This window comes from Sinocyclocheilus rhinocerous, unplaced genomic scaffold, assembly GCF_001515625.1.
Source record: "Sinocyclocheilus rhinocerous isolate Xijiao unplaced genomic scaffold, SAMN03320098_v1.1 scaffold185, whole genome shotgun sequence".
Classification (NCBI taxonomy): Eukaryota; Metazoa; Chordata; class Actinopteri; order Cypriniformes; family Cyprinidae; genus Sinocyclocheilus; species Sinocyclocheilus rhinocerous.
The window spans coordinates 3,086,089-3,111,975 of NW_015662163.1; the positions used below are offsets into that span (position 1 = coordinate 3,086,089).

Genomic DNA, 25,887 nt, shown 5'->3' on the forward strand with positions numbered 1-25,887 from the left:
CAGGAGAGCGCGCGAGCGCTGAATGGTTAAACACTGGCAAGAATTAAAAAGTAATGCAATTTATAAACTTTAGTGACGATGTGACACTGCCTTTTTTTTCCTCGATTGTGCAAGTGACAATTCCTGTGTCAACTGTGCAGCGTGCAGCTCGCTTATAGACAGACGCGATGTGGTGATTTGAAGCCATTTGCGTAGGCTATTTTGAGAAAGAGCACGCATGGTGATTCACTCACGCTGTTTGTGAAATTACGTCTCACACAAGGTTTTCAAATTACTTTATAAGTTATTTAATTAAGAAATATGAAGGTGAGTACCTCAACTTCAGCATTATAATTATTTCAACCGCGCCGGACAGAGACTGAGACGGTGTCGCTGCATGTCGTGCCAAACCTCTCACGGCAGCGTCATCAGCTTTTTAGATCAGCCTTTTTAGAGACAGCCGATCAATCATCCCAAAGCGATTATCGGCCGATAGTGATCGGTAACCGATCAATCGGAGCACTCCTAGTATCTAATATAGGAATTGTTGAACAGGCATCTTAATTTGTTAGCATGTGATACGTGTTGGATGTTGGCATGGAATTAAAATTTTTATGTTTTGCTGTGGTTCACTGTGCTTGCCGTAAAGCCAGTCTCCCAGTATAATTATTTTCCTTAGATTGCCCATTTGCATAAGTAATGTGAGGGGCTAAAGTTTTAATAATTTTACATAATAAAATTATAAAAAATGTTAAGTAATGCTGTTTTATATAACATTTAATTTGTTCTTAGTTTATTGAGCTTACTCGCAACAATAGTTAACACATTTTATTAAAGAGCACACTGAAATAGGGCTGAAACGATTCATCGAATACCTCGAGTAACTCGAATACAAAAAATCATCGAGGCTTCGTTTAGTCCATTTACTGTAACTACACACGGAACACCGTGTTTCCCCACGGATCATTATTACTGACGCACAACCCGATAAACGCTGGACCAGAACATAGACTGTATAAAAACAGTGACCAGACTTTAAAAAAAAAAGCGCTGGACATATTTAAGACCGTAAATCAATGTTTCTGAATGAATCAACCGTTTAAATGATTCGGTTCAATCGCATTGACTCACTTCTTAACATTGACTTGCTGCCACCTGCTGGCGGTTTTTTCATTTTAAAAATAATTGTAAATATCAGTATTCAATGTTTTATGTTTAAAATAACAAAATATTATTTATGCATTTGTAACTGCAGGTTAAATGCATTCATGTCCCTCTGTGTGGGAAATTCATCCCATGCAGCTTCTGTGTTTCCTACCAGTATATAAAGGGACATTTAAGAGGGTTTATTCTCCAAATATCTCTTAATTTCATGTTGCAGAAATATGTGTTTAAAAATTGTGTATGGTCTCTTGTTCTTGTTCCAAGTTACCTTCCTGTCCAAATAATCGATAGCTACAGCCCTACACTGAAAGAAGATTCTTAAATATTTTAATTTCATTTATTTTTGTTCTATCTTGTGCATTTGTTTGGAAATATTCTCTCTTTTTCTTTCTTTTTAATATTTTAAAATATACTGCAAATGGGTTTATTTGATTTGTGTATATTCACTTCCCCTATTTTGCATTGTGACAGTAATGCTTCATGCATTATTTTTTTCTGGCAAAACTTTATTTTTATTTATTTATTTCTCATACTGACTTTTATTGCCCTTGCCACATATCCAAATGCCCATACCGGGATGCAATTTTGTGAAAACATGAGCCAGCTGTCATTTACCTGGTCACAGATTTAAAGTGCATTTTTCATACTTTTCAGAACGTTGATAAGATTTTTTTGTATTTTAGGGCAAAAGCGGAGTCAAAGCTCCCGGCTCCATGTGTTTTGTGGCCTGTAGAGCTGAAGCTGACTCACATTGACTGCAGTCCTGAGGACACACTGGTACACTTTCAGGGCCAATATATGACCATCTGTGAACTGGACTACAACATTCTTCAAGTTGAAATTCAAAATGCTGTGAAATCAAAAGTTTCTGTTGAAGTTGGAGAACTTTGTCTGGTAGAAGATGCAGTATCTGGTCGCTGGTTCAGAGGAAGAGTCCAAAACATCCAGAAGGATTTGTTCCATGTGTTTTTGCTGGACCATGGAGATGTGTTGATTGTTGGGCCCAGCCATTTGTCCTGTATATCTGACACACTGCTTATGCTCCCACCAAAGATTGTCTGCGGTTTCTTTGCCAACATACTGCCAGTCCAGTACCGATGGGACAGTTTGACAGAGAGTTATTTCTCTTCCTTGATAGGCAGTCAGATTAAAGGATATATCCATGCCCGTCTGCCGTACCAAGTCCTCTTACTTGAAGTTCCAGACATTAGTTGTGACTTGTTAAAACTGAGGCTTGGGAGACATGTGGACACTAGTACATTTCTGCTACTAGTTGAGATGCTTATTGAGGAACCGATTCCACAAAGCAATGAATCTGTCCCAGATCTCTTGATTGAAAACCAAGTAGGGCAAGAATGTTGCCTCAAATCGTCAAGCCTGCTGGGCTTCGAAGAGATTCTGTCACTCAATGGCCCAAAGCTGAAAGTTGGTCAAAAAGTTAGAGTCATTGTAGCTGCAGCCGTGAACCCTAGATTATTCTACTGTCGACTGTCGTCCATGAGCAAGGATCTACAAGAAATGTCAAACAAATTGGCACTCGCATGTGAATCAGGCTGTGGTTCCCCAAGCAGTAAACCTCTTGAAAATCTCGGCTTGCTCTGTGCAGTCAAAGGGAAAGATGAAAAATGGCACAGAGGATTTGTGCAGTGTCTCCCTCTCAACTCTCAGGTCCGAGTTGTGTTCGTCGACAGTGGCTATTGTGAATCGGTGAAAGTTGAAAACATCCTTCAGCTACCATCAGAATTCCTCTCATCACCGATCATGGCATTCCCATGTTCACTTTCATGCTTGGAAGAACAAGTAGAGAACATTAAAAACCAACAACTAGAGCTTCTCAAGACTGGGTTGCTGGGGAAGGCGTTGGAGGTTGAAATCGATGACTTTCACAAAGATCAGAACTTCTACTTGGTCACATTGAGCACTGCTGAGAAGCACTCAGAGGAGCAAGCTGAAGTTAAACCGCTTGAAAGTGAAGTGTTTGACAGCAAGTCCAACTTTCTCCAAAATGTCCTTGAAAAGATGTATGCAACAGAGATGAAAGCAGTCCAGACTTCTGATACAGTTCCTACTAGTCAATCAATACCTGACGGTTCTCTTTTTGAGGGTTATGTGATGCATGTCCAGAGTCCAAAACATTTCTGGATAAGAACAAAAGAACAAAATCCTGATTGTGAAAGCATGACTGAAGAAATCAAAGATTACTTCAACAAACTACAGTTGAATGAGGAGGTTTTTGAAGACCCAGTGCCTGGTGCACTTTGCTGTGCAATGTTTGAAAAAGACATGCATTACTATAGGGCCCTCATAGTAGATACTTTGGAAAAAGGAGCTGAGGTGTTTTTCATTGACTTTGGGAACACTGAAAAGGTGCCAAGCATGTTACTTAAGAAGCTTCCCAGAAAGTTTGCCATTCAACCAGAATTTGCACTGAAATGTGCTTTAGCACATGTCGCTCCCATTGAGGACATCTGGACAACCACAGCATCCAACTTCTTTAGGCAAGTCACATCAGACAAAACTTTGATGGTTCATGTCATTCACATGAAAAATGGCAAATATGTTGTTGATCTTTTTGAGAGAGGAGCTGAAAGTAATACTAGCATTGCAACCATCATGACAACAGCAAAAATGGCCCTGGATTGGAGATACAACCCGGCATTGGTATCTGTTAAAATGGAGCCATCATGTAAAGATAAGGGAAGTGGTCTGAGCAAGAAAAAAAATAGAAAGGACTATCATGTGGTGACCTCTTGCGAAGTCACATCTTCTAGGCCCAACCCATATCATGTGAAACCAGAGTGTGAACAACAGAATGACGCTGAAAGATGTACTGCCAGTGAGACAACTAAACCAAAGGTCGTTCCTGCTGACACTTTCAAACCGATACATTTCAAACCTGGATCTGAATTAAGTGTCATTTGCTCACACATAAATTCTCCATCTGATTTTTGGTGCCAAAATGAAAGCACAAAAGTTGATCTGGACAAATTGATGGAAGAGATGCAGGCGTTTTACCAAACGCACACAATTGCGTTCAAGTCGCCTGTGGTATGCTGTGCTGTAAAGTCTCCACAGGACAACCGATGGCATAGAGCATGCATGTTAAAAGAAAAAAACAACGAACTGTATTTGATGTTGGTTGACTTTGGCATAATTATCCAGGAAAAGATGCAAAATATCCAAGCTCTTGCACCACAGTTCTTTGAACTTCATGAACAAGCATTTCGATGCACTTTGAACTTGACTGAACCTGTTGGAGGAAGTGCTTGGAGTGCAGAAGCATGCAATTTGTTCAGGGATTTTGTGTCTGAGGGTTCACCCAGTATATGCAGAATTCATTCCCACCTTTATGAGCAAGGAAAAGGTCTCCTCTATGTGGTCACCATTCATACGCCTCTTCAACAGGCCACCGCGTACCTTGTAGAGAAAGGCTTTGCAAAGGAAATGCAAACTCCGAAGCAGCTAATCTCATCAGCCCACCCTCGCTCCTTCGTTTACTCTTCTTTCAACATAAGTTCTGGAAGCGAAGAACTGGTGCATGTTACTCAAGTTTGCAGTCCTTGGGAAATCTATTTCCAGCTTGACAGGAATACAGAGATCGTTGATGCGCTGATGGAGAGAGTTGCCGAAGAAAGTCACCTCTTGACTGCGACATCTAGGGACTGCAGTAGTAATGTTAGCCTGGCCAAATATATCTGTGACGGCAAATGGTACAGGGCTCTGACGCATCCTGTTCAATCCCATCAGCATGTGAGTGTGTTCTTTGTCGATTTTGGTGATATGCAAATTTCTGAGAAAACAAATGTTATGCCGATTCCCACAACGGCAGTTGACTTATTTATGACACCAATGCAGGCTCTGAGATGCAGTCTTTCGAATGTTCCAGAGGGGGAACATTTGCCAGAAGTCAACACATGGCTCGAGACTGACATCCTCAACAAATCCTTCCGTGCCAAGTTTGTTTCAAGGGACAAAAATGGACATTTTGTTTGTGATCTTTATGACGGAAATGTGCATGTCAATGAAAAAGTCAAAGAACTCATGTCAACTCAGGGTGTGGAAGAACATGATCCGGCTGTCAGCATACCTGCCTTAGATTCCCACAAAGAAGAAGTAGATGTTGACGTTTCAAGCAGTAAAGTGAGCTCCAAAGCAAGGGGACGTGGTAAAACCAAACAGGTTGATAAGCAAACTCCAAAACCCACAAAATCTCCCAAAGCAGAGCGCAAAGGACCAATAAAAGCAGAAAGGCAGAACATGCCCTGCTCTCTTAAAGTGGCGCTGCCTCAACAGAGCTTGCCAAAACTTTGTGATCTTCCTGCTGTCAAAATTGAACCAGGTTCTGAAGGTGTGGGCTTCATCTCTCATTGCAATTCTGTTAGAAGCTTCTTTGTCCAGATGGAAGACGATGAACCAAACATCCTTCAGATGGGTGAGGAACTAAACAGCACTGTCTTCAAGGATAACATGAAAAATGTGGAAACTGAAGTACAAGTAGGGGACCTCGTTGTGGCTGAGTATGAAGAAGACTTGGCTTTGTACAGGGCTGTTGTCACCAGTGCATCAAACTGTGGCCACTTAGCAGTTGAGTTTATTGATTACGGCAATGCTGCAACTGTCGACAGGAAGAACGTTCACATGCTAACCAATCCGTTTTTGTCTCAGCCCAGATTGAGCACTCCATGCACGCTTACGAAACCTTACTCTTTTGAAAACAACGACTCTTTTATCAAGGAAGCAGTTGGTAAGCCTTTAATGGTGGAATTCATTCGAAAGCTCGAAAATTCATGGGAAGTGAGGATCGAGATTGTTGAGGATGGCCATGTGCATGGGGAATCAATGTATGATGGTGATCAAAGCAAAGATGTAGATTTGACAAGTCAAGACAAATTTCCAAAAGCATTCCAGAGCAACAACCAAACAGATTCTTACATCCACAAGGCTAAAGCAGTAAAAACCTTCCAGCAAAAAACCAAGCCAAACACACAACAACGCAAATGTGAACTTGGAAACAATCAGACAGTTGCAACAAAACAAATAAAGAAAGCAGTCACTTTCTTACCGACAAGAAAAAGAACAAGAAAGAGAAAGGTTAACTTCCAACCAGCATGTTCGACAAGAATTTCAGTGACTACAAATTCAAGTATGTTGCTAAAAAATGTTTCTCCTCGTAATGCTAATGACCTTGAAACCTCGAAGTCACCTGTTAGCGTTGCTCTGCAAGATGTGAAAGACAACGAGTCAGTGAAAAGTCCTGATAAGTCGCTTGACCATCCTCGCTTCCAAGACATGTCTTCAAAGAGCAGCTTGGATCGACCACAGACTCTATTCCAGGCCCCTGTCCAAATGAACTTTGAATATAAAGGATTTGCGGCAGCCGTCACAACCCCCTCCGAATTTTACGTCATTCTTGAAGACCTGCTTTTGATTGTAGATACAGTCTCTGCCATTCTTGAGAACCTTCCCGAAGTGTTGGCACCATTACCAGAGGTTCATTTTGTTCCTGGTGTGAGCTGTTTGGTGAAATCGGCAAAGAAAAAATGGTGCAGGGCAGAGATCGTGCAGTGCGATTCCACATCGGTGCTCATGAACTTGGTTGACTATGGCCAGTATGTCGTTCTGTCTCGACAGGATGTCGGCCAGCTAAAAAAACTTCCAGAGGAGCTCAGTAGATTACCTAAAGTCACCTACCATTGTTTACTGAGGGGAGTTAAGCCCAAAGGCCAGGACTGGTCTGATGATGCCATCGTTTTCTTCCAGAACTGCATGTGTCATAGCAACCTTCAGATACGTTTCAGACAGCATGTTTCTGAGACACAATGGGAGGTCGACATTGTCACTGGAAAGCGAAATCTCACAAAAGAGTTAGTAGATGCTGATCACGCCATGTATATCGATAATGTGCTTGGAATCAGGTTTCAGCAAGAGCAAGGACCAAACAGGGAATCTAAACAAGACATCTCCAGCAGCGTGGATGTTTTATCCACGACAACTGAGCACACAAGCAAAGCCGAATGTTCTCAGCCACTCTTTTCAAAGGATCAAAAGTCATCTCAAGATTCTGTTGGGGAGCAAAACACATACCCTATGAACATCAGTGAAGATCTCGGACCTGTAGAGAGGGCAACGCTTAGTACATCAGGTATCAAACAATGTGAGTGAGAATAGTGATAAACCTACTATGATCTGTTGTATTAATTTAACTTTCTTTTCTGTCTTTATGGTCTATAGTACATAGCCTGCCAGTCAAATGTTTGGACACACCTACTCAATTCTTAATTAGGGGTTAAATACTGAATCATTTTTAGATGGTTACAGTGTTTTCAACAATTTCTTATGTTTTGAAATAGTTTAACAGGATCATAGAACACAAATAATAAAGAAAACTATATCTGCAAAAAAAAAAAAATTATTTTGTAATAATTTTAAATCAATTAAGTAAATATGTAAAATTTTTTTACTGCATATTATTGTCATTTTGTAATATATAAGGCAGATAAATGACATTTATTTGGCGTTAAATTGACACAGGCCATCCTGCTCTCCAAGATATTGGTGCTGAAAAAATAAATAAAAATAAAACAAACACAATATCAGTCAACTTCTGCTTATAGCTTATGAACTCTTTGGTTTGGAAACAATTATTTTACTTCTGTTTTCTTTTATAATCTCAAATACTGTAGACTGAGTTGTAGTGCCACTGTTGTAAAACATATTTAATTGAAAAGTTAGCTCGCACGACCAGTTAAAGTTAACTTTTCAGACCAATCATCAAAAGAGTTATTTATTTTAACAGTTACCAAATCACAGTGTATTGATTCTCACTAAACAGTTGAGTCAGTCAAGTTGACTGTGTTGACTACTAAAAAACAATTAGGTTGTATTTTTGTAGTGCTTTGTCATATTAAAACAGCATGGTAGAGTGTCATTACTACAGTAGTTTCATCTGAGCATTATTTAATGTTTGGTGATAGTGCCACCTACTGGTCGTAGATCATATTAAATATCTTGGGTCATGTGGATTAAAATGATTCAAGAAATAATTTCTTAATTTCTTCTCTAAACATAAAAAAATGTGTCCACTTTTGACTGGTAGTGTTTAATGAAGACCTTGATTCATACTATTAATCATCAGTTTATTTCTAAAAACCTTTAAGTGGTCTAATCTATGCATGAATAATTTCTGAATTTCACTGTTCAGCTAGTCGCCCCTGAATAATTAATATAGACAATCTTTACAGTATTCAGGTATTTAAAAAATAGTCTCATAATATTCATCAGTGTTTGATGTAACCAGGAATTGTAGACTACCTTTGAACTAATTTAAAGCTTTACATGTTTCTGTTACATTTTCTTACTTTTATATTTCAAGTAAATAACTTGTGGCTTATGTTTTTTTTTTATTTTTATCTTAGGTGAGCTGATGTGAGACGGCCTATGCTTCGTAAGTATGAAAATTTAGGTTCATTTCCTGTATACTGATTATGTAGGTAAACGTAATTTTTTTCAATTGGTTTATTTCAGAACAGAGATGCTGGCGAGTTACGCTCGACATTGCACTTAAAGAACAGTCCAGCTTTGGAATGGCTGGATTTAATTGTTTATAATATTTTGTTTCAGTAGTGATGTTCTAGAAGTGTGTTTTGCAGAAATGGAGCATTTTGTTTTATGGAGTACAATTTGTATTGTTCAATCATAATAGTCGCAGTAAGATCTTAAAATCGTAAGATTTTAAACATGACGCTATATCATATTTTTGATGAAAAAATTTAGTTTTAGAACTAAAGACTGGATTTCCAGCTTTTGGCAGGTCTTATGTATCTATAAATGGACGTGTGACTGATGAAATAGACAGTCGGTTTATTGATGGCTGTGTTGGCTATTATGCTTTTAAGTTTCGAACAGCAAAAGTTTATTTAGTAATTAGAAGAATTGACATTTGACCTCTGGTTGATTGTGCTGTTTAACACATTGTTGTTTTTTGTTTGTGAAAATGTTAACATTTCTAGTTCTGTTGGAACACACAATAAAAAGATAATCTACAGATGTTGTGAAGTAGCTGTGGAAAAAGGTTGTTGTCAGAAGTGGGATTCGAACCCACGCCTCCAGGGGAGACTGCGACCTGAACGCAGCGCCTTAGACCGCTCGGCCATCCTGACTGTAACTACATAGTTATTACACACTGTTATAGCTATTACAGTTATTACAAACATACATTTACTGGTGATTTTAACTACATCTACACATCACTGGCTTCATTAACGTTATATTGTCCTGTGTGGAATACAGCATTTTTAGCTAAACAGGACATACTCAAGCATTTTTTGTAAGGATGACTCACTGGCAGTTATTGGATGGCACATATCACTAGGTTTTAAATGTTTCAGATGATACAAAAAAAATCGTCCAGGAGGGGGCGCATGGCGGCTCAATCATACTCTGAGCAACACACTAATCTGGGGCCAGTTGCTTAAATGAACCCTTTCTATATAGACTGACCAACTACTAATTAGCCAAGGGGTAATCAGTCTTATTTTCCCGATTCAACTTATAATAAATTGTTGTTATCTAACTGAAATAAGTTATAACCTGTCTTAGAAGAAAAAGAAGAAAAAATGTGTGTGTGTGTGTATATACAGTGGGTACGGAAAGTATTCAGACCCCCTTAAATTTTTCACTCTTTGTTATATTGTTATTAAAGAGAGACATTTAGATGTTGAAGTATGAAATAAGTACTTCTACATGCAGAAGTAGAAGTCTTAGTGTAATAAATGTTTAGTTTGTTTTAAATATGTTTAAAATCTGAATGTAGGAATTGCACTCGACTGCTCGCGCATGTCAGCTTGAGCAAATTAAATAAAAATTATCTCAAATATTTGATTCTGATTCATAAATCATCACATTGAGAGAAATTAATTTGTAAAAATTTCCAATGGTACACATAAATTAAAATAAAATATGGTTAAATAGATTAGATAATTTTTTTAATTGAAGATGAATAATTACAAGAATATAAAGTAATATTAAACTTTTTGTTTTCTACAGTGCAGTAGTTTTTTTCTTAAGTGTAATCTTTAAGATGCTCCAAGAGAAACATTTCATCAACTCAAAACAATATAATTATTGATTTGGTAGGTAACACTCACAAAATACTGCCTGTTTTTTTTGTTTTGTTTGTTTCTTTATAATGACTGGCTGAGTGTGTGAAGATCGTGGTCAGGGGTTTATTTTTCGATAATGATCCTCTGACTGTAAATAATATCTTATGTAAGGACAGTGAAAAGATTCAATAAATAAATTAAAACCACGGCGAAGCGTTAAAAATATGCTAAGCCACGCCTATTTACGTCCTTTCCATGTTGCCGTCATTCTACCGTTCGAGAGGAACGCACCACGTGATGTGTACCACGTGTCATGTCATGTGACAGCGAGTGGTTCCTGCTACACGGTAATGATCAGTAATCAGAAAGGACTGCTGCATCATGTCGGACTGCGCGCTCTAATTTATTTCCTAGTATAAGATATGGGTCGTGTGCGGGTTTGCGGAATCGCTGCTACTGTTGTTTCTACTTTCATACTGCTTCAGTGTGTGTCATCAGCAGTGGAGTCGGATGACAGCCCATGGTACCAGGATCTGTGCAGGTGAGATCTTTAATAAATAAACAAACCTAATGCTAATCATTGCTGGCAAATCCTTATGGATATCATATAAGCAGTTATCAAGAAAGAATTGTGTGTGTTTAAATATGGTCTAGTTTGCTTTATATATTTGAATGATAGTTGTGGCCCTTTAGTCTGGTTGCATGTAGGTACCTGGACCTAATAAAATCAAAACGGATACATCGTCTCACTTTGAGACAAAGCAATGCATTCGTTTAGGCACTGAGCTGGTTTTACTATTAGATGATGTCATATAACTGCAACAAATTCTGATCATGCAAATGGATTCAACTGAAATTGTGTGTCTCTCTTTTTGTGTGTGTGAAGTTACAAATGGGAGGCCATTGACCAAGACAGCAATGTGAGCTACACTTTGAAGCTCTGTGATTCTTCTCCGGACACAGAATGTGGAAAAGAAAGCGCGGTCTGTGCCCACAACCTTAAGAGTGACCAGCACCAGTCAGTGGGTAAGTGCAATGCATCGATGTGCCAATGCACACCCAAACTGCAACAGCAATGTTCATAAAACAAGCATAAACATGTACACTGCTCCTTTTTTATAATATAACATACATTTTACATTTAATAATGTTCATTTAGTCCATTTCCAATGTTTTTCTATTTTCTAAATTGTCAGCTTTCTGTCATGGGATAGTGATTATAAAATTGATTGGTTGTATATGATTATTTGATTGATTGTGATAGACATTGACCGTATCTGTGAGAGTAGCACTGGTTTCACCATCCAAGGCCTGGATAAGAAAACAATTCTCAGATTCTTTAAATTCCCATTAATTTGTTTGTATTATGGTATTATTGTTGTACGGTCTCTTTGCCCATTTTATTTAAGAAAAACATTATTTATATTAGCCTAGTGTTTATCTGTAATCAGTTTGCATTATGAAATAATGAGACAGTGTGGTCTTAATGGTCCTAAAGAAGATTTTATTTTCTTTATGCAATACATCATTTATCATACACTACCATTCAAAAGATTATCTGGAAGAGTTTTAGATATTTTTAATATATGCTCACTAAGGCTGCAAAAATACAGTAAAAAGATCATATTTTAAATAATTTTGCCATTTAAAATAACTGTTTTCTGTTTTAGTTTATTTTAAAATGTAATTTATTCCTGTGATGCAAAGCTGCATTTTTAGAATCTTTACTCCAGTCTTCATTGTCACATGATCCTTCGGAAATCATTTGAATATGCTGATTTGGTGCTTAGGAAACTTTTCTTGTTGTGGTCAATGTTGAAAACATTTGTGCTGTTTAATATTTTTACTGAAACAGTGATACATTGTTTTCAGGATTCTATGATGATTAGACTGTTTAAATGAGTTTATTTGAAAAATAAATCTTTATAAATTCTAAAATTACATATGTCTTTACCATACTTGATCTGAAGTATGAGCTGAATAAAAGTACTGAATCCTTTAAAGTTTAAACAATACTGAATGAACATTTTTGAACAGTAGTGTATAAGTTTAATTTTTTGCCTGTTTTTCATTTACGCTTAAAGTGCAATGTGATCTTAACATGTTTCTTGCAAGATTCACTCTTTAATCATTTAGGTCATGTGATAAATACCATTTTCTATTGATTCAAGTCGCCCTAAACACTTAATTGGACAAAGAAAGAATTGTATTGCTTAGTCTGGATATTCAGGTTAAACATTAAAACTCTTTAAAGGAAGTATGGTAAATACTTCTCATGTTTTGTCTTCAGAGCAGGTAAAAACCATATAACTCAGGGCTGTTATAGCACATGGTCATTGCTCTCATAAGCGAGAGCTGCATGACAGAGCGCTTGTTTATTTAGTAATTATAAGAATTGACATTTGACGTCTGTTGGATTGTGCTGTTTAACACTGTTGTATTTTGTTTGTGAAAATGTGAAACGCTTGTTGGAATCAATTTCACTTGTCAGAACAAACACTGGAGATATGTTGATGATTGAATCTGCTTGCTTATATTCATAATGAGTGGCTTTCAGCACTGTTACATAGAGTACAGAAGTTATTTTGTACCTTAGTAAGAAAAACATCCAAACACCATTGTGTAATGTTTATTTATATTGTGTTTCATGCTGGGTTGACTGTGGTGATTATAGTCGTACTGGTTCTCAGTGTCACACACTTTTGGTGGTTAGTGTGTATCCATTATAGGGCTTTCCGGTCCATTAATGTGTGCTTCACACAATAGTGACGATGCATCTGATAGTGTTTGCATTTATTTTAGTGTGTGTATATACACTCGCTCACATATCCTGGTATTCTTTAGCTTGTGTTCCTGCAGTCATATCTTTGTGTTTCACAGTAAGTAGGTCAACGTTATCTAGCAGCAGGTGCAGTAGTACAATTTGACAGTTAGAAAAATGCCTGTTTTGTAAGTAAGTGACAGTATTTAAATATCAGTAATTCAAAATTTCAAGCTACACCACGAACAATAAATCACAAGTGTTAGTCCTGTCACATTAACTGTATTTGCTGTCTTAATAAAAGTCTGAAGCATATGCTACACTTACATCAGGTTGATTAAGTCGTGCTTTATTCTCAAATAGGGCTGACGCGATTCGTCGATTTTATTAGACTATTCGATTTTTAAAAATCCTTGACTTCATTTTGCTCACGTCGACTAACAAAAATACCGGAAGTGGCGCATTTCACAGAAGAGAATCCATAAAACACATTATTAGTCTGTTTTCCAAGGCTGCATGATATATTAAACCCATTTAAAAATCATAATTAAGCATAATTGTGAATTCACAAACGCTACGATTTAATTAAATATTTATATGCGATGCCGTTCTAATACAGTATATGCGCTTTAATTATTTACATGCGTGTAGGTTAAGTACGTGCGTCACACAGCGGCTTGGTTCACAGTAGCTCCACAGAAACTGTTATCATTTACACGTGTGGAGCGTCTCAAACTCCATCTCTGCATGTGGTTGTGAGTTTGGGTTTATTATAACGTTCATCTGGGAACGCAACATGCGCCATTTCATCAGATTTGTAAGGTAAATCATTTACAAATCCACGCAAACACAGGAGAATACATCATTATCTCGCGGTTTCAAAATAAAAGCTCAAACCCTCACTTGTTTACACGTTTTGATGTCCACATATTCATTAAATTACAGTGGCTATAGCATTTCTGTTCTAAAGAAATGGCCAAATATTAAAGATTAAGTGGACATTTGAATTAAATGGTGCTTGGTCAATATTAAACAAGTATTAGATCGCACAGTAATGTGTAAAAACAATCGTCAGGCCGTTGGCGCCATCTGCAATTTTGTTCAATAAAACCATATGATTTCTTTGAAAATTGTAGATTTTTTGGTGGGAAATTAATCGTTTAGATTAATCGATAAATTAGTCGATAGATTAATCGAAATATAAATAGTCGTTAGTGGCAGCCCTATTCTCAAAACTATTTAACACATCCTGAACAGAGCAGTTGTATGAAAAACAGAATAGATATAGATAGATATTAGTACACTAATATTCTCTTTCTCCACACAAGGCATGTTAAATGTTTTCCAGTGGCCTAAAATGTCAGATGTAGTTTCTCTGGCTCTAGTTGGCATGTTTATGGAACTGTTTATCATGTTGTTGAGTTTTTATTAGGTAATCTTCTCATGCAGTTTGTTCCCATGGGTTGTGCACTGCTAGACTTTTGGCTTGTGAACGTCTAACCTCTCCAGATAACATACTGTAATATTTTTACTTTGTTGGGTAGCACACAGACATTTACTGAATTGTATGTGTTGGTAAACTTTAGTTGACTTGGGTTTTGATAAGCAGTTTTGTAAAACATACTATGTCTTTTTTTCTTGAGATTGACTCAACTGTGCATTGACAAAAGTGGTTTTGATTGCTTCTGTTGTCCTCATTTGTAAGTCACTTTGGTAAAAAGCTTTATTTATTTGACTAAAATCCAGCTGCATATAGAGTGTGGTTATTTATTACAATAATTTCCAGCAGTTATTTTAATAGCTGTATTGTGTTACCAGCTTGCTGAAAAACAATTTAATTATCACAAAAGCGTATGTCTTATTCCTCTCAGACACACTGCTGTGTTCAAACCAGGTCTTTTTTTTCCCATAGGTGAGCTCTCCTTGCAGAAGGTCTCGCCTGCTGTGCTTGATTTCAACAGCTCGAAGAAATGCGACGACAAGAGCCGCAACATTCAGAGCAGCATCACCTTTCAATGCGGCAAAACTATGGTGAGCTTTCCTCCCCAGCATGCACTGTTAGTCAGTGACTCCTGTGAACAGAGCGTGACATTTGCAAGGCTGTTTGTTTCCTTCCACCTTCTTGCTGAGCAAGAAGAAATGACACAAATGAAAAAAATGATATAATATTGAGGCAAAGTGAAAGTAGGTGTGGCTGATCTATCTATCTAAATGTGCTGAAATTTACCCCTAAATATAGAAATGCATATTTAATTTTACTGTAGTTCCTGTGTGAAGGACAAAAAATTAAGGCCGTTTTAATGCAAAATTATTGTTTACTTTATATTTGAATAATTGAATTTTAAAAAATTATATGTTTATAAGCAAACATTTATTGTCACATTTACATTTTCATTATTTTTAGTAATTTTCACACCATGGATGACATTTGAGTTTTTTTTTTTTTTCCTTTAAAGGGCACACCTGAGTTTGTTACCGTCTCTGAGTGTGTGCATTACTTTGAATGGAGGACGTATGCCGCCTGCAGACATGACAAATTTAAACCACATAAGGAGGTGAGTAAAGGTGATGAGAATTGACGACAGTTCTGTTAGAGCGTTAACGTGGAGGAAGGTGTGAATGCTTAAGTGTGTGGCTGTTTCAGTTGTTCTCAGTCTGAGAAAGAGTTAAACTCATCAGTCTTGAACAAATCATTTTAACATTTTGAACGTCTAAATAGACCTGAATAATGCCTAATCTACATAAAGAATGATTAACGGTAACATTTTTAAACTATTGTGAAAATCACATTTATTGGTGTAGCACAGTGTTTATTTATTTATTTATTTTGGAATAAAATTACTTGTTCAGGTTCTACATTTGAGGGAAACAACTTTTTACCGATTATTCTATCATTAAGCTAATCCAAGCACCAGTCACATTTTCATGAAATGTAAAAATTTATGTTTTTAGTAGTGCTGTTTAATCGCATCCAAAATAGATAAAGTTTTTGTTTACATAATATATGTGTGTGTACTGTGTATATTTATGTATATATAAATACACACACACATGCATGTGTATATATTTCAGAAAAATATGTTGTTAATATATTAAATATATTTATATATAATTTATATGAATATAAATATGTACATGTAAATGTAAATATTTTCAAAATATATACTGTGTGTGTATTTATTTATATATATATATATATAATAAATATACACAGCACACATATATTATGTAAACAAAAACTTTTATTTTGGATGCGATTCATCGCGATTAATCGTTTGACAGCACTAGTTTTTAGATATTTCGTCTAATATCTTATTTATGCTACAACAAACAGAGGAAATGTCTTTAGCTTCTGGGAGTATTTTTTAACACCACTCAATGCATTATTTGCATATCTCTTTTTAAAGGTCCCTTGCTATGTCTTTGACTCGGATGGAAAGAAGCATGACCTCAACCCGCTGATAAAACTCTCAGACGGCTACCTGGTTGATGACCCAGACGATGAAATTGATTTCTACATTAATATATGCAGAAGTCTAAGTGAGTTACTGTAAACTCTTTTTTTTTTTTGAATACAGTGTAGGGGCTTTTCAACAGTTTGCCGCTCAGTCAACAAACATTTTGATTATATAGCTGCTTTATCACACAAAACAATCTGCAAAGCATCTGAGCAGGTTCTTATGTAAACAACTAAAGCATTTAGAAGTGCAATGCAAATAACTTAAGATGACGTCTGTCCATCCAGATCTTTCTGGAAGCTCCTGTCCCGAGGGATCTGCCGCCTGTCTCACCTCTGGCAAAGACTCCTTCGACATGGGTCAGCCTGTTCATCAACTCGAGCTGCTCTCCAATGACAAGTATGTGCTAATTTACTAGTTATTAGGCTGATGCTTTAACAGTACCATTCAAAAGTTTGCGATTGGTACATTTATGCTCACCAACAGTAAAAACAGTAATATTGTGAAACATTATTATAATATCAACTATTTGTTTTCTGTTTTAATATATTTTAAAATGTCATTTATTCCTGTGATGCAAAGCTGAACTTTTAGCAGCCAATACTTCAGTGTCATATGATTCTTCAGAAATAATTGTAATATGCAGATTTGGTGCTCAAGAAACATTTCTTATTACCAATGTAGAAAACTGGAGCAGCAACTGATTTTCTCTTTTTTTTTTTTCAGACTAAAGCTGCGATATGAGGGAGTCAAAGAAGACCCATCCTTCTGTAATGGCCACAGTCCAGCAGTGACGATTACATTTATTTGTCCATCTGCAAGGCAGGCGGTAAGAAGATGCCTAGTGTTTCATCTCATTACAATATATCTGCTATACTCAGTCATCTCACAGCTTTCTCAATGGTTTATCAGGGAAGTAACCCTAAGATGATCAGCAACTTGAACTGTCGGTATGAGATCGAGTGGGTGACTGAGTACGCCTGCCACAGAGATTACCTGGAGAGTCACAGCTGCACACTGACCAGCGAACAGCACGACATCTCTATTGACCTTACTCGCCTGATGCACAACCGTGAGTTAACTCTATTAGTTTAGTAAGAAGCAATGATGTAAATATTGTTTCTATGGAAAGAATGAAGGAGTGATGGATTTGATATGGTGTTTAAGGAGTAAGTGATTAACTGAATAAACCATACATATCCCAGTGTCATTGTACAGTGGTAATCTTAAAAGTCATGTGCGTTAATTGAAATAAAATATTAGATAAATATTAAATGAACGCTTAAACTTAAGTGGAAATGCATTATGCATTTTGCATTGGTGACTAACTGAAATAAAAATTAGTTTAACTTGAAGTACTAAAATATGGAAGCCCGTTTCTGCCACTGAATAAAAAAAAAATTTAATTGCGACTTTTTATCACAATTCTGACATTTTTTCACATAATTGCGTGATACAAACTCGCAATTGTGAGAAAAAAAGTCAGAATTGCGAGTTTGTATCACGCAATTATGTGAAAAAATGTCAGAATTGTGAGATAAAAAGTCGCAATTACGTTTTTTATTTTTTATTCAGTGGCGGAAACAGGCTTCCATATTTTAGTACTTTGTGAATTGTGAGATACAAACTCGCAACTGCGAGTTATAAAGTCAGAATTGCGAGTTTTTATCTCGCAATTGTGAGTTTATATCACGCAATTCTGAATTTATAACTCGCAATTGCGAGTTTATATCTCACAATTCTGTGAAAAAAAAGTCGTAATAACCTTTTCTTTTTTTTTCTTTATTCAGTGGCGGAAACGGGCTTCCATACTAAAATGATGAAAACTAAAACTGAAAAAAAAAACAATCCAAATTGACAAAAGCACAAAATTACTAAAACTTAAAATGAAATTCAAATTAAAACTGAAAATTTAACATTAAAGCTCATTTAAAATATTAATAAATACTGTAATAGTTTATAAATAATATTAAAATAACACTGATACCATGGCATCGAAGCATATTCATTTACTGTGGAATTTACATGTTACTTCATTGTGCTTCAGAGATGAAAATGTCTAAAAACATGATATTGGTACAGTACCATGTCCAAAAAAAACATGGTATTTCCATGGTTCTCAGTAAAAAAAAAAAAAAAAAGGCACAACATTGACATGGTACTTGGTTGTAATAACATGGTATTTCCATCATACTCTTTTGGTATGGTACATTTTGGTACTTTTTTGTTACTAAGATAAATCAGAGGGCAGTTTGTTGGAAACTGAGTTTGTTTTTCCCACTGAAGGCAAACTAAGAACAGGAACTTTGAGAACAAGTATAGTAAAAATTCACTGTAAACATAAAAAAACATGCATGAAGGTGTTACCATGAGTTTAGCAAAAACACAAAACCCTTCTCCGATAACAAGTCCATACAGTTGTGGTTCATCCTTGATGTGATCGAGTACTTCAATTATATCAAATATAATTCTTTACCATTCGTCACATTTCTTTATCCTTAGCTACTGGCAAACCCTATATGGCTGAGGCCAAAAATGATCAGGACACCTATATCTTCTATCTGAACGTGTGTGGGGAGACCAGCGCTGGACAGTGTCGTGACAACAAAGGTTACGTGTCTGCCTGCCAAGTCAAAGACATGGGTAATGTGAAGAAGATTGCTGGGAGATTCCAGAACCAAACTCTGAGGTTGGCCTTAGCTCGTGTTACTGATTTACACTGAAAATGTAAACTGAAGAGCAGTCGTAACCCTTTTCTCTTTTCTCTTAAGATATTCAGATGGTGATCTCACGCTAATCTACCCAGACGGCAGCAGATGCAGCACTGGATTCCAGCGCATGACCATCATTAACTTTGAGTGCAATGCAACGGCTGGTGAGTGACACAATGACTCGTCTCATAGCGACTCGTTAGACCACAGCGCTTCTCTTTTAACCCTGCCTGATTGAGGAAGTTTAATTGGATGAGAACCAAAAAGAAGGAAATGCAACAATGTGACCTAGATGACTGTTTCATGTCGGAAATGTGGTTTTCAAAATGTTTCGCTCACAGCTGACTTGTGGTTTGCAGAGTATGGCCAGCCGGTCTTTACGGGAGAGTCTGACTGCACATATTACTTTGACTGGCAAACAGCATACGCATGTGTGAAGGAGAAGGAAGACCTGCTGTGTCGAGTCACAGACCACAAGAAGCGTTATGATCTGTCGCCTCTTACGCGATACCCAGGTAGAGATGAGCAGAATGATTGTGTTCTGGGAAGTGAAGTCAAACTTGTGGCTTGATTTTTTTTTTTTCTCGAGTTTTTTGAGTTACTTTCATGATTTATTTTTAGTTCTTTAATGACAAGTAAATAAATACACTATAAAGTTTAGGATCCTTAAGATTTTTAAATGTTTTTTTTTTTAATTAAGTCTCTTATGCTCACCAAGGCTGCATTTATTTGATCAAAAAAGCTGGAATATTGTGAAATTCCAATTTAAAAACTTGTCTAGTGGAATGTTTTTAAAAACGTAATTTGAAAGCAGTTCTACTTAATATTTTTGTGAAAGCTCCCCCCCCCAGAATTCTTTAATGAATAGTTAAAAGAACAATATTTCTTTCAAATATAAATTACGTTTTGCCATTATATCTTTAGTCACCTTTGATCAATTTAAATCATCCTAGCTGAATAAACATGATTTCATTTAAAAAATAATCTTGCTGACTAATCTATCCGTCTATTTATTTATTTATTCATTTATTTATTTTTACTTCACCATGCCAAAGCATTGCCTAATTTCTAAAAGAAAAGTTCAGCTAAAAAGAAAGAAAAATTTCTGTGGAACCTTCCAAAAATATTAATTCAGCATATAGAGGAAAAAATGCACTATAAAAATGCTTACCACTTTGTATGAGGAACAGACAGAAATTAGTAACATTTAAAGGCTAAATCAACAAAATGTTGTAGGTGGGGAAGCTCATTTGAATATAAAAAAAAATTGCAGGCTGGATTAAATAAGTCATTAGTATTTGATAGGCCATAAAATAAATGATCACAGGCTAATACTTTAAAACCTGTTTTCTGAAATATGAAAGGTTCTATAAACTTCTCAAAAAGTAGTTGTACCAGCACCTAATTTTGCTTATTGTAAATGTTTTTCTCTCAGAATCAGAGGGATCTCAAAACTGGGAGGCTGTGGGCACCAAGGCAGCAGAGTCTGATAAGAAACGCTTTTACATCAATGTTTGTCATAAAATCATCCAAGACGAGGAGGCCAGATCTTGCCCTGAGGACGCAGCAATATGTGCAGTAGGTCAGTGCACCATTAGAGATTATATCCTAGATATAAATAAAACCTTTTTTCAGTTCTATCTTACTCAGGACATTTCATTCGAACCCAAATTTTCTTCTCTTAGGCACTGGGAAAACTATGAACTTGGGCAAATTCCTGATTTCTCCGCAAAAGGCAGCAGAGGGTGATGACATCAGACTCATTTACACTGATGGAGACAAATGCGGGGAGAACATGAAAGTGAAAACCATCATCACTCTGAAGTGTAAACCTGGAGATGTTGAGAGTGCTCCAGTCCTGAGGAGCGTGTCCAGTGATGGATGCATCTATGAGTTTGAGTGGTTCACCTCTTCAGCCTGCGTCCTCTCGAAAACAGAAGGTGACGACTGCAAGGTGGAAGACCCAAAAGCAGGTACAGGACAGTGGTGTTGTAGTTTTATTTATGCACTATTAACAGGGATGCACATTAGTAGTGCACATGAACGACTAAAATAAAAAAAATGCGCTTTGTAAATAAGTTCAGACCGCTCATTGGCATACCGACATGCTTGACCGCTGTTAATGCACAATGACCCTTTTAGATCGACTAACTGTAATATTGTACAAGATTTCTAAAGAAAGCATAAATCTTGGCTATGCACTGCTGGTTTCGCAGCAAAATGTAAAACTTGACATTTCATTCACTGACGTGCTTCACTTGCGCTCTTCACGTGGCAGCGCTAAAACCAGCAGCGCATATACTTACCGGCAACCCGCCAAAATAAAAGCTTGCTTATTTTAGGTTTGAAAATAATGAAAATTCATAAAAAAGATCAAATAAAAAAAATGTAAATGTTAATATTAGCATTGTTTTTTAAAGTGTACTATAAAATAATTGTATTTTTATTTTAAAATATAATAGTATTAACACACTCTATTATTTTATTAAAATACGAAAAAAGTGCATTAATACTATTATCCCTATTATTAATTATTTTATTTATATTTAATGCATCACTATGTGTAGTGTGAGCACCAAACTAAATCGCCAGGTGCTCTCATGAGAACCAGATTAATGTGCACCCCTGACTATTATGTATTTTTTAATATATTAAAATTTTATATTTTAATTTTTTTATAGTATGTGAATAATGAATTTTTAGATTTCCATATTATTAAAATTCATTTAAATTTTAGTTTATTTTAGTAATTTTATGTGATTTGTTTAAAAAAATATTTCTATTGCTTTAATTACTCCGTTTTAGTCATTTTAGGACTTCACCAAACTTTTTTTTTTTACATTTTCGTTTTCGTGATGTTTGTTTTAATTTCTTTTAATTTCAGCTTTATTTCAGTTATTGAAAATTATTTTTAATACTTTTTAGTAAACTACAGTGGTACAACATAAAATTACTGTATCTGTTGTGTTGTAATTTTGTATAATCTGTATCTTCTCTGTATCTTCCCAGATTATTCCTCCATGTGAATATTTTTCTATGCAAAAACACTTATATATTGTGGTTATTTTCTTTTAGTTTGTTTTAGTTTTTAATTTAACTAAACTGCACTAAACTAAAATGTAATTTTTATTTGATTTTATTTTATCTTACAAAAATGGTTTGTAGGGTTTTTTTTTTTTTTTTTTTTTTTTTTGCATCTTGAAATAAATATTCTGAGTTCTATATCTCTCTGTGTTGTGTTCTAATTATTTCTTAAACGTTCTGCTTCACTATTGCGAGGATGTGTAGCCTAGTGGCTAAAGATTTAGGCTGGTTATGGTGTTTATTTACCTTTTATTGAGCTGCTTTTAAATGTGCTTCTCTTTCTTTGCAGGAATTTCATTTGACCTTTCCCCGCTTCGGAAACCTAGCGGCGGTTATTATAACATGTCCGTTGCTAAGTATGACTACTTCATCAATGTGTGTGGCAATGTGAAGGCCGCACAGTGTCCAGAAACAGCAGGGGCCTGCCAAGTTGACCAGAGGTAAATTCACTTAGGTCATTTTCGTTTAACAAGGTGTGATGCAACAAGTTTATTTTGTCTTCACTGGAAGTATGATATGAAGCAACAGAATCCTATCCAATCACAACATATTTGATGTTTAACATGCAGCTATTAAGAGCGTGATTTTTGAACCGATAAGATTTCGCTGTGGGCGGAGCTAACCTTTTTTGTTCCGTCTCTGCAGTGGCACAAGCTCCTGGAATCTCGGCGAGTTTAACTCCAAGCTTTCTTACTATGATGGCATGATCCAGTTGACCTACAGAAACGGCTCTCAGTACAACAACAAGCAGCACACACAGCGTTCCACACACATTTCTTTCCTCTGTGACAGAGAGGCTGGTCCAGGAAAACCAGAGTTTCAGGTATTGCACCTGCTTCTTTGTTCTGTTCGTGCTGACTTTTAACACTCCAATATATTTTTAGCCCCTTCAGGTAAATATTTTTAGTCTCTAGTCAAGTAATGCTATTTCAGCATAAAGGGCTTGTGTGTTAAGCATTTTTTTGTTTCAGGCTTTGCATTGGACACACCTTCAGATTATTATATGTCTTGTGTCTTGTCTGCAAACCAAAAATGTCCTTTATTTATGAGCATTTTTCTGCAGAAAGAAGATGAGTACACTTATAACTTCAAATGGTACACTTCCTACGCCTGTCCTGAGAGACCACATGAGTGTGTTGTGACAGACCCCAAAACTCTGCAGCAATACGACCTGTCCAGGTTAGCTCGCCTTTCGCAAAAGACTTGCATGTCCTAGAGAAATTATTATATTCAATTCAATTCACGTTTATTTGTACAGCGCTTTTTACGATACAAATCATTGCAAAGCAACTTTACAGCAAATTAAGTTTCTACAATATTTAGTGGTAGCTTATCAGTGGTGACTGTCAGTCAATGTACATCTGGCAGAAATGTACGGAAAAATCAATTAAAGACGTAATCAGACAGACGATGAACACTATTAACAGCAATTATTATATCATGCAATCAAACTTATAGCAAAATGTGGTAGTTCAATATGTTGTTTCAGGGTTGGCATCATCTGAGGTCATCTGAGGGGTTGGCATCATCTCTTCTCAGGTGTTCTCTCAAATCCATCTCTCACGGGCTGGGGGGTGGTGTTCGAGGGCAGAACAGTGAGAGGAGTTTGGTCTCCTGCACTGAGAGAGAAGCACATACATTTTCTAGAACTACTAACAGTGTTACTAGCTCTGAGACATTTTGTGCATTTTCTCAAGAATCATCATGTATTGGTCAGGACGGACAACACAACGGTGATAGCCTACATAAATCGGCAGGGAGGAGTTTGTTCTCACAAGCTTCACTTGTTAGCGAAATAACTGATTATGTGGAGCAGCAGGACCCTCCTGTCGTTACGCGCGACACATGTTCCAGGAATAATGAACAGCTCACTATTCGGGGAACAGACACAGTCTTTATAGATTGTACATTATACTATATTACTAAATATTTTAGTTTCATTTTAAAAACAAGTTTGGTGCCACTAGAGCTGCATAAATGTCACACTTATCCTTTAGTTTACTAAATACTTCCTCCGTCTGCCACTGATTGAACAAACAAATGGTCCCATCCCAAACTCATGTCATTGGCTGAGCCAATGTTGCTGTTCGGGATGGTTAAACAAACATGCGCCATGTTTTGATAGTGCCATTCCTTGTGGGTGAATCAACCTTTGGATGGCTTGAATATGTATCTGTATATTAAATTGAAATAGGAGTCACTATTTTAAGATGGGCCAATTAATTAATTAAAAAAATAAAAAAAAACTTTTTATATAAATATGTGCTAATAAATGTAAATTGCAATCAATAAATTATAAAAAAAATAATCTAAAAAAATTAAATGATTAAATGTAATAAAATCTTTATGTAAACAATTTCCATAATCCTTTTATTTACTAAATAAGTTATGTATTTACATGTTATACTGTATGTTATATATATATATGTATGTTTATATATTATATTTATGTTTTTATTCTGTTGGTTGTAACAACAAAATGGCTAAATATTTAGTTTAAAATATATTTTGTCAAATTTTTCTATATTTCAATATTCAGCAAAAATAATGCTTTTAGTGTAGTATTATGTTAGGCAAGCATGTGTTCACTTTTTTTAAACTTAATTTACTTTGTACTGTTGATTTATTTTGTACTGTGAATTTATTAGTTTAGGTTACTTATTTTTTCCATGAACAATGGTATAAAAAAGTTCAGCATGGCTTACTTTAACCGATTTTTTTATTTTATTTTGTTATTATTTATTTAGTTTTCATTAATTTTAACCCAGTTTCACTTTTTGGATACTAGATATAAACGCACTGTTAATCCTGATAGTTTTTTAGGTAGTGTTATCGCTCCATTATACATGTTTGACAACATCCAAACAATGCTAGTATCAAAAAGCTACAGTGTTAAAGGGATAGTTCACCCAAAAATGAAAATTTGATGTTTATCTGCTTACCCCCAGGGCATCCAAGATGTAGGTGACTTTATTTCTTCAGTAGAACACAAACGAAGATTTTTAACTCAAACCGTTGCAGTCTATCAGTCTTATAATGACAGTCAATGGGCTCCACGGCTTCGAGAGTAAAAAAAACAGTGAACACGTCCGCAATCTCTCTGCACTGTGTAAATAATGCCACTGGCATCTACTATGCCAGAGCACGTACACGCGTCACGCGCTGGATGTTGTGAACGCGCTCAGACATTGCGGTGGATCAGAGGTTCCACCGCAATGTCCAACTGTTCTGAGCGTGTTCACAACATCCGGCGCGTGACGTCAAATAAATACGGTTGGGCAAAAAATTCCATGTTGTCTGATGATATATCAAAATAGTCTTCCATTGTGATGACCTGTACTTCTAAATATCTTTAGATCATCGCAGTGCCAGTGAACACGTCCGCAATCTCTCTGCACTGTGTAAATAATGCCACTGGCATCTACTATGCCAGAGCACGTACACGCGTCACGCGCTGGATGTTGTGAACGCGCTCAGACATTGCGGTGGATCAGAGGTAAAAAATGATGTAAATACTGTTCAGTTTCTTGCACAGACATGTCTTTACACCTCAATGTAGCCGCAGGGTTTAATTTGGTTTTGTCTGTGTATGTTTTTTTTACTCTCAAAGCCGTGGAGGCCGTGGAGCC

General features: G+C 36.3%; 2 protein-coding genes and 1 non-coding gene across 3 annotated transcripts in view; 2 read left to right on the forward strand and 1 right to left on the reverse strand.

The window, feature by feature from the left end:
- Positions 1–9,198, forward strand: part of LOC107727677 (tudor domain-containing protein 15-like) — a 14,744-nt gene extending 5,546 nt beyond the window's left edge. Inside the window, exons 3-5 of the mRNA XM_016537630.1 lie at positions 1,827–7,297; positions 8,559–8,587; positions 8,668–9,198. Coding sequence (XP_016393116.1) covers positions 1,827–7,297; positions 8,559–8,572 — 5,485 coding nt within the window. The 3' untranslated portion in view covers positions 8,573–8,587; positions 8,668–9,198. The remainder of the gene's footprint in view (positions 1–1,826; positions 7,298–8,558; positions 8,588–8,667) is intronic.
- Positions 9,199–9,219: 21 nt separating this feature from the next.
- Positions 9,220–9,302, reverse strand: trnal-cag (transfer RNA leucine (anticodon CAG)). Its single transcript has one exon. It is a non-coding gene; the product is annotated as a tRNA-Leu (tRNA).
- Positions 9,303–10,589: 1,287 nt separating this feature from the next.
- LOC107727636 (cation-independent mannose-6-phosphate receptor-like) overlaps positions 10,590–25,887 on the forward strand; it is a 37,344-nt gene continuing 22,046 nt past the window's right edge. The window contains exons 1-16 of the mRNA XM_016537573.1: positions 10,590–10,785; positions 11,131–11,270; positions 14,918–15,036; positions 15,462–15,560; positions 16,413–16,545; positions 16,751–16,862; positions 17,190–17,292; positions 17,376–17,535; positions 18,966–19,152; positions 19,235–19,338; positions 19,534–19,689; positions 20,610–20,756; positions 20,860–21,147; positions 22,548–22,698; positions 22,904–23,081; positions 23,322–23,437. Coding sequence (XP_016393059.1) covers positions 10,667–10,785; positions 11,131–11,270; positions 14,918–15,036; positions 15,462–15,560; positions 16,413–16,545; positions 16,751–16,862; positions 17,190–17,292; positions 17,376–17,535; positions 18,966–19,152; positions 19,235–19,338; positions 19,534–19,689; positions 20,610–20,756; positions 20,860–21,147; positions 22,548–22,698; positions 22,904–23,081; positions 23,322–23,437 — 2,312 coding nt within the window. The 5' untranslated portion in view covers positions 10,590–10,666. The remainder of the gene's footprint in view (positions 10,786–11,130; positions 11,271–14,917; positions 15,037–15,461; positions 15,561–16,412; positions 16,546–16,750; positions 16,863–17,189; positions 17,293–17,375; positions 17,536–18,965; positions 19,153–19,234; positions 19,339–19,533; positions 19,690–20,609; positions 20,757–20,859; positions 21,148–22,547; positions 22,699–22,903; positions 23,082–23,321; positions 23,438–25,887) is intronic.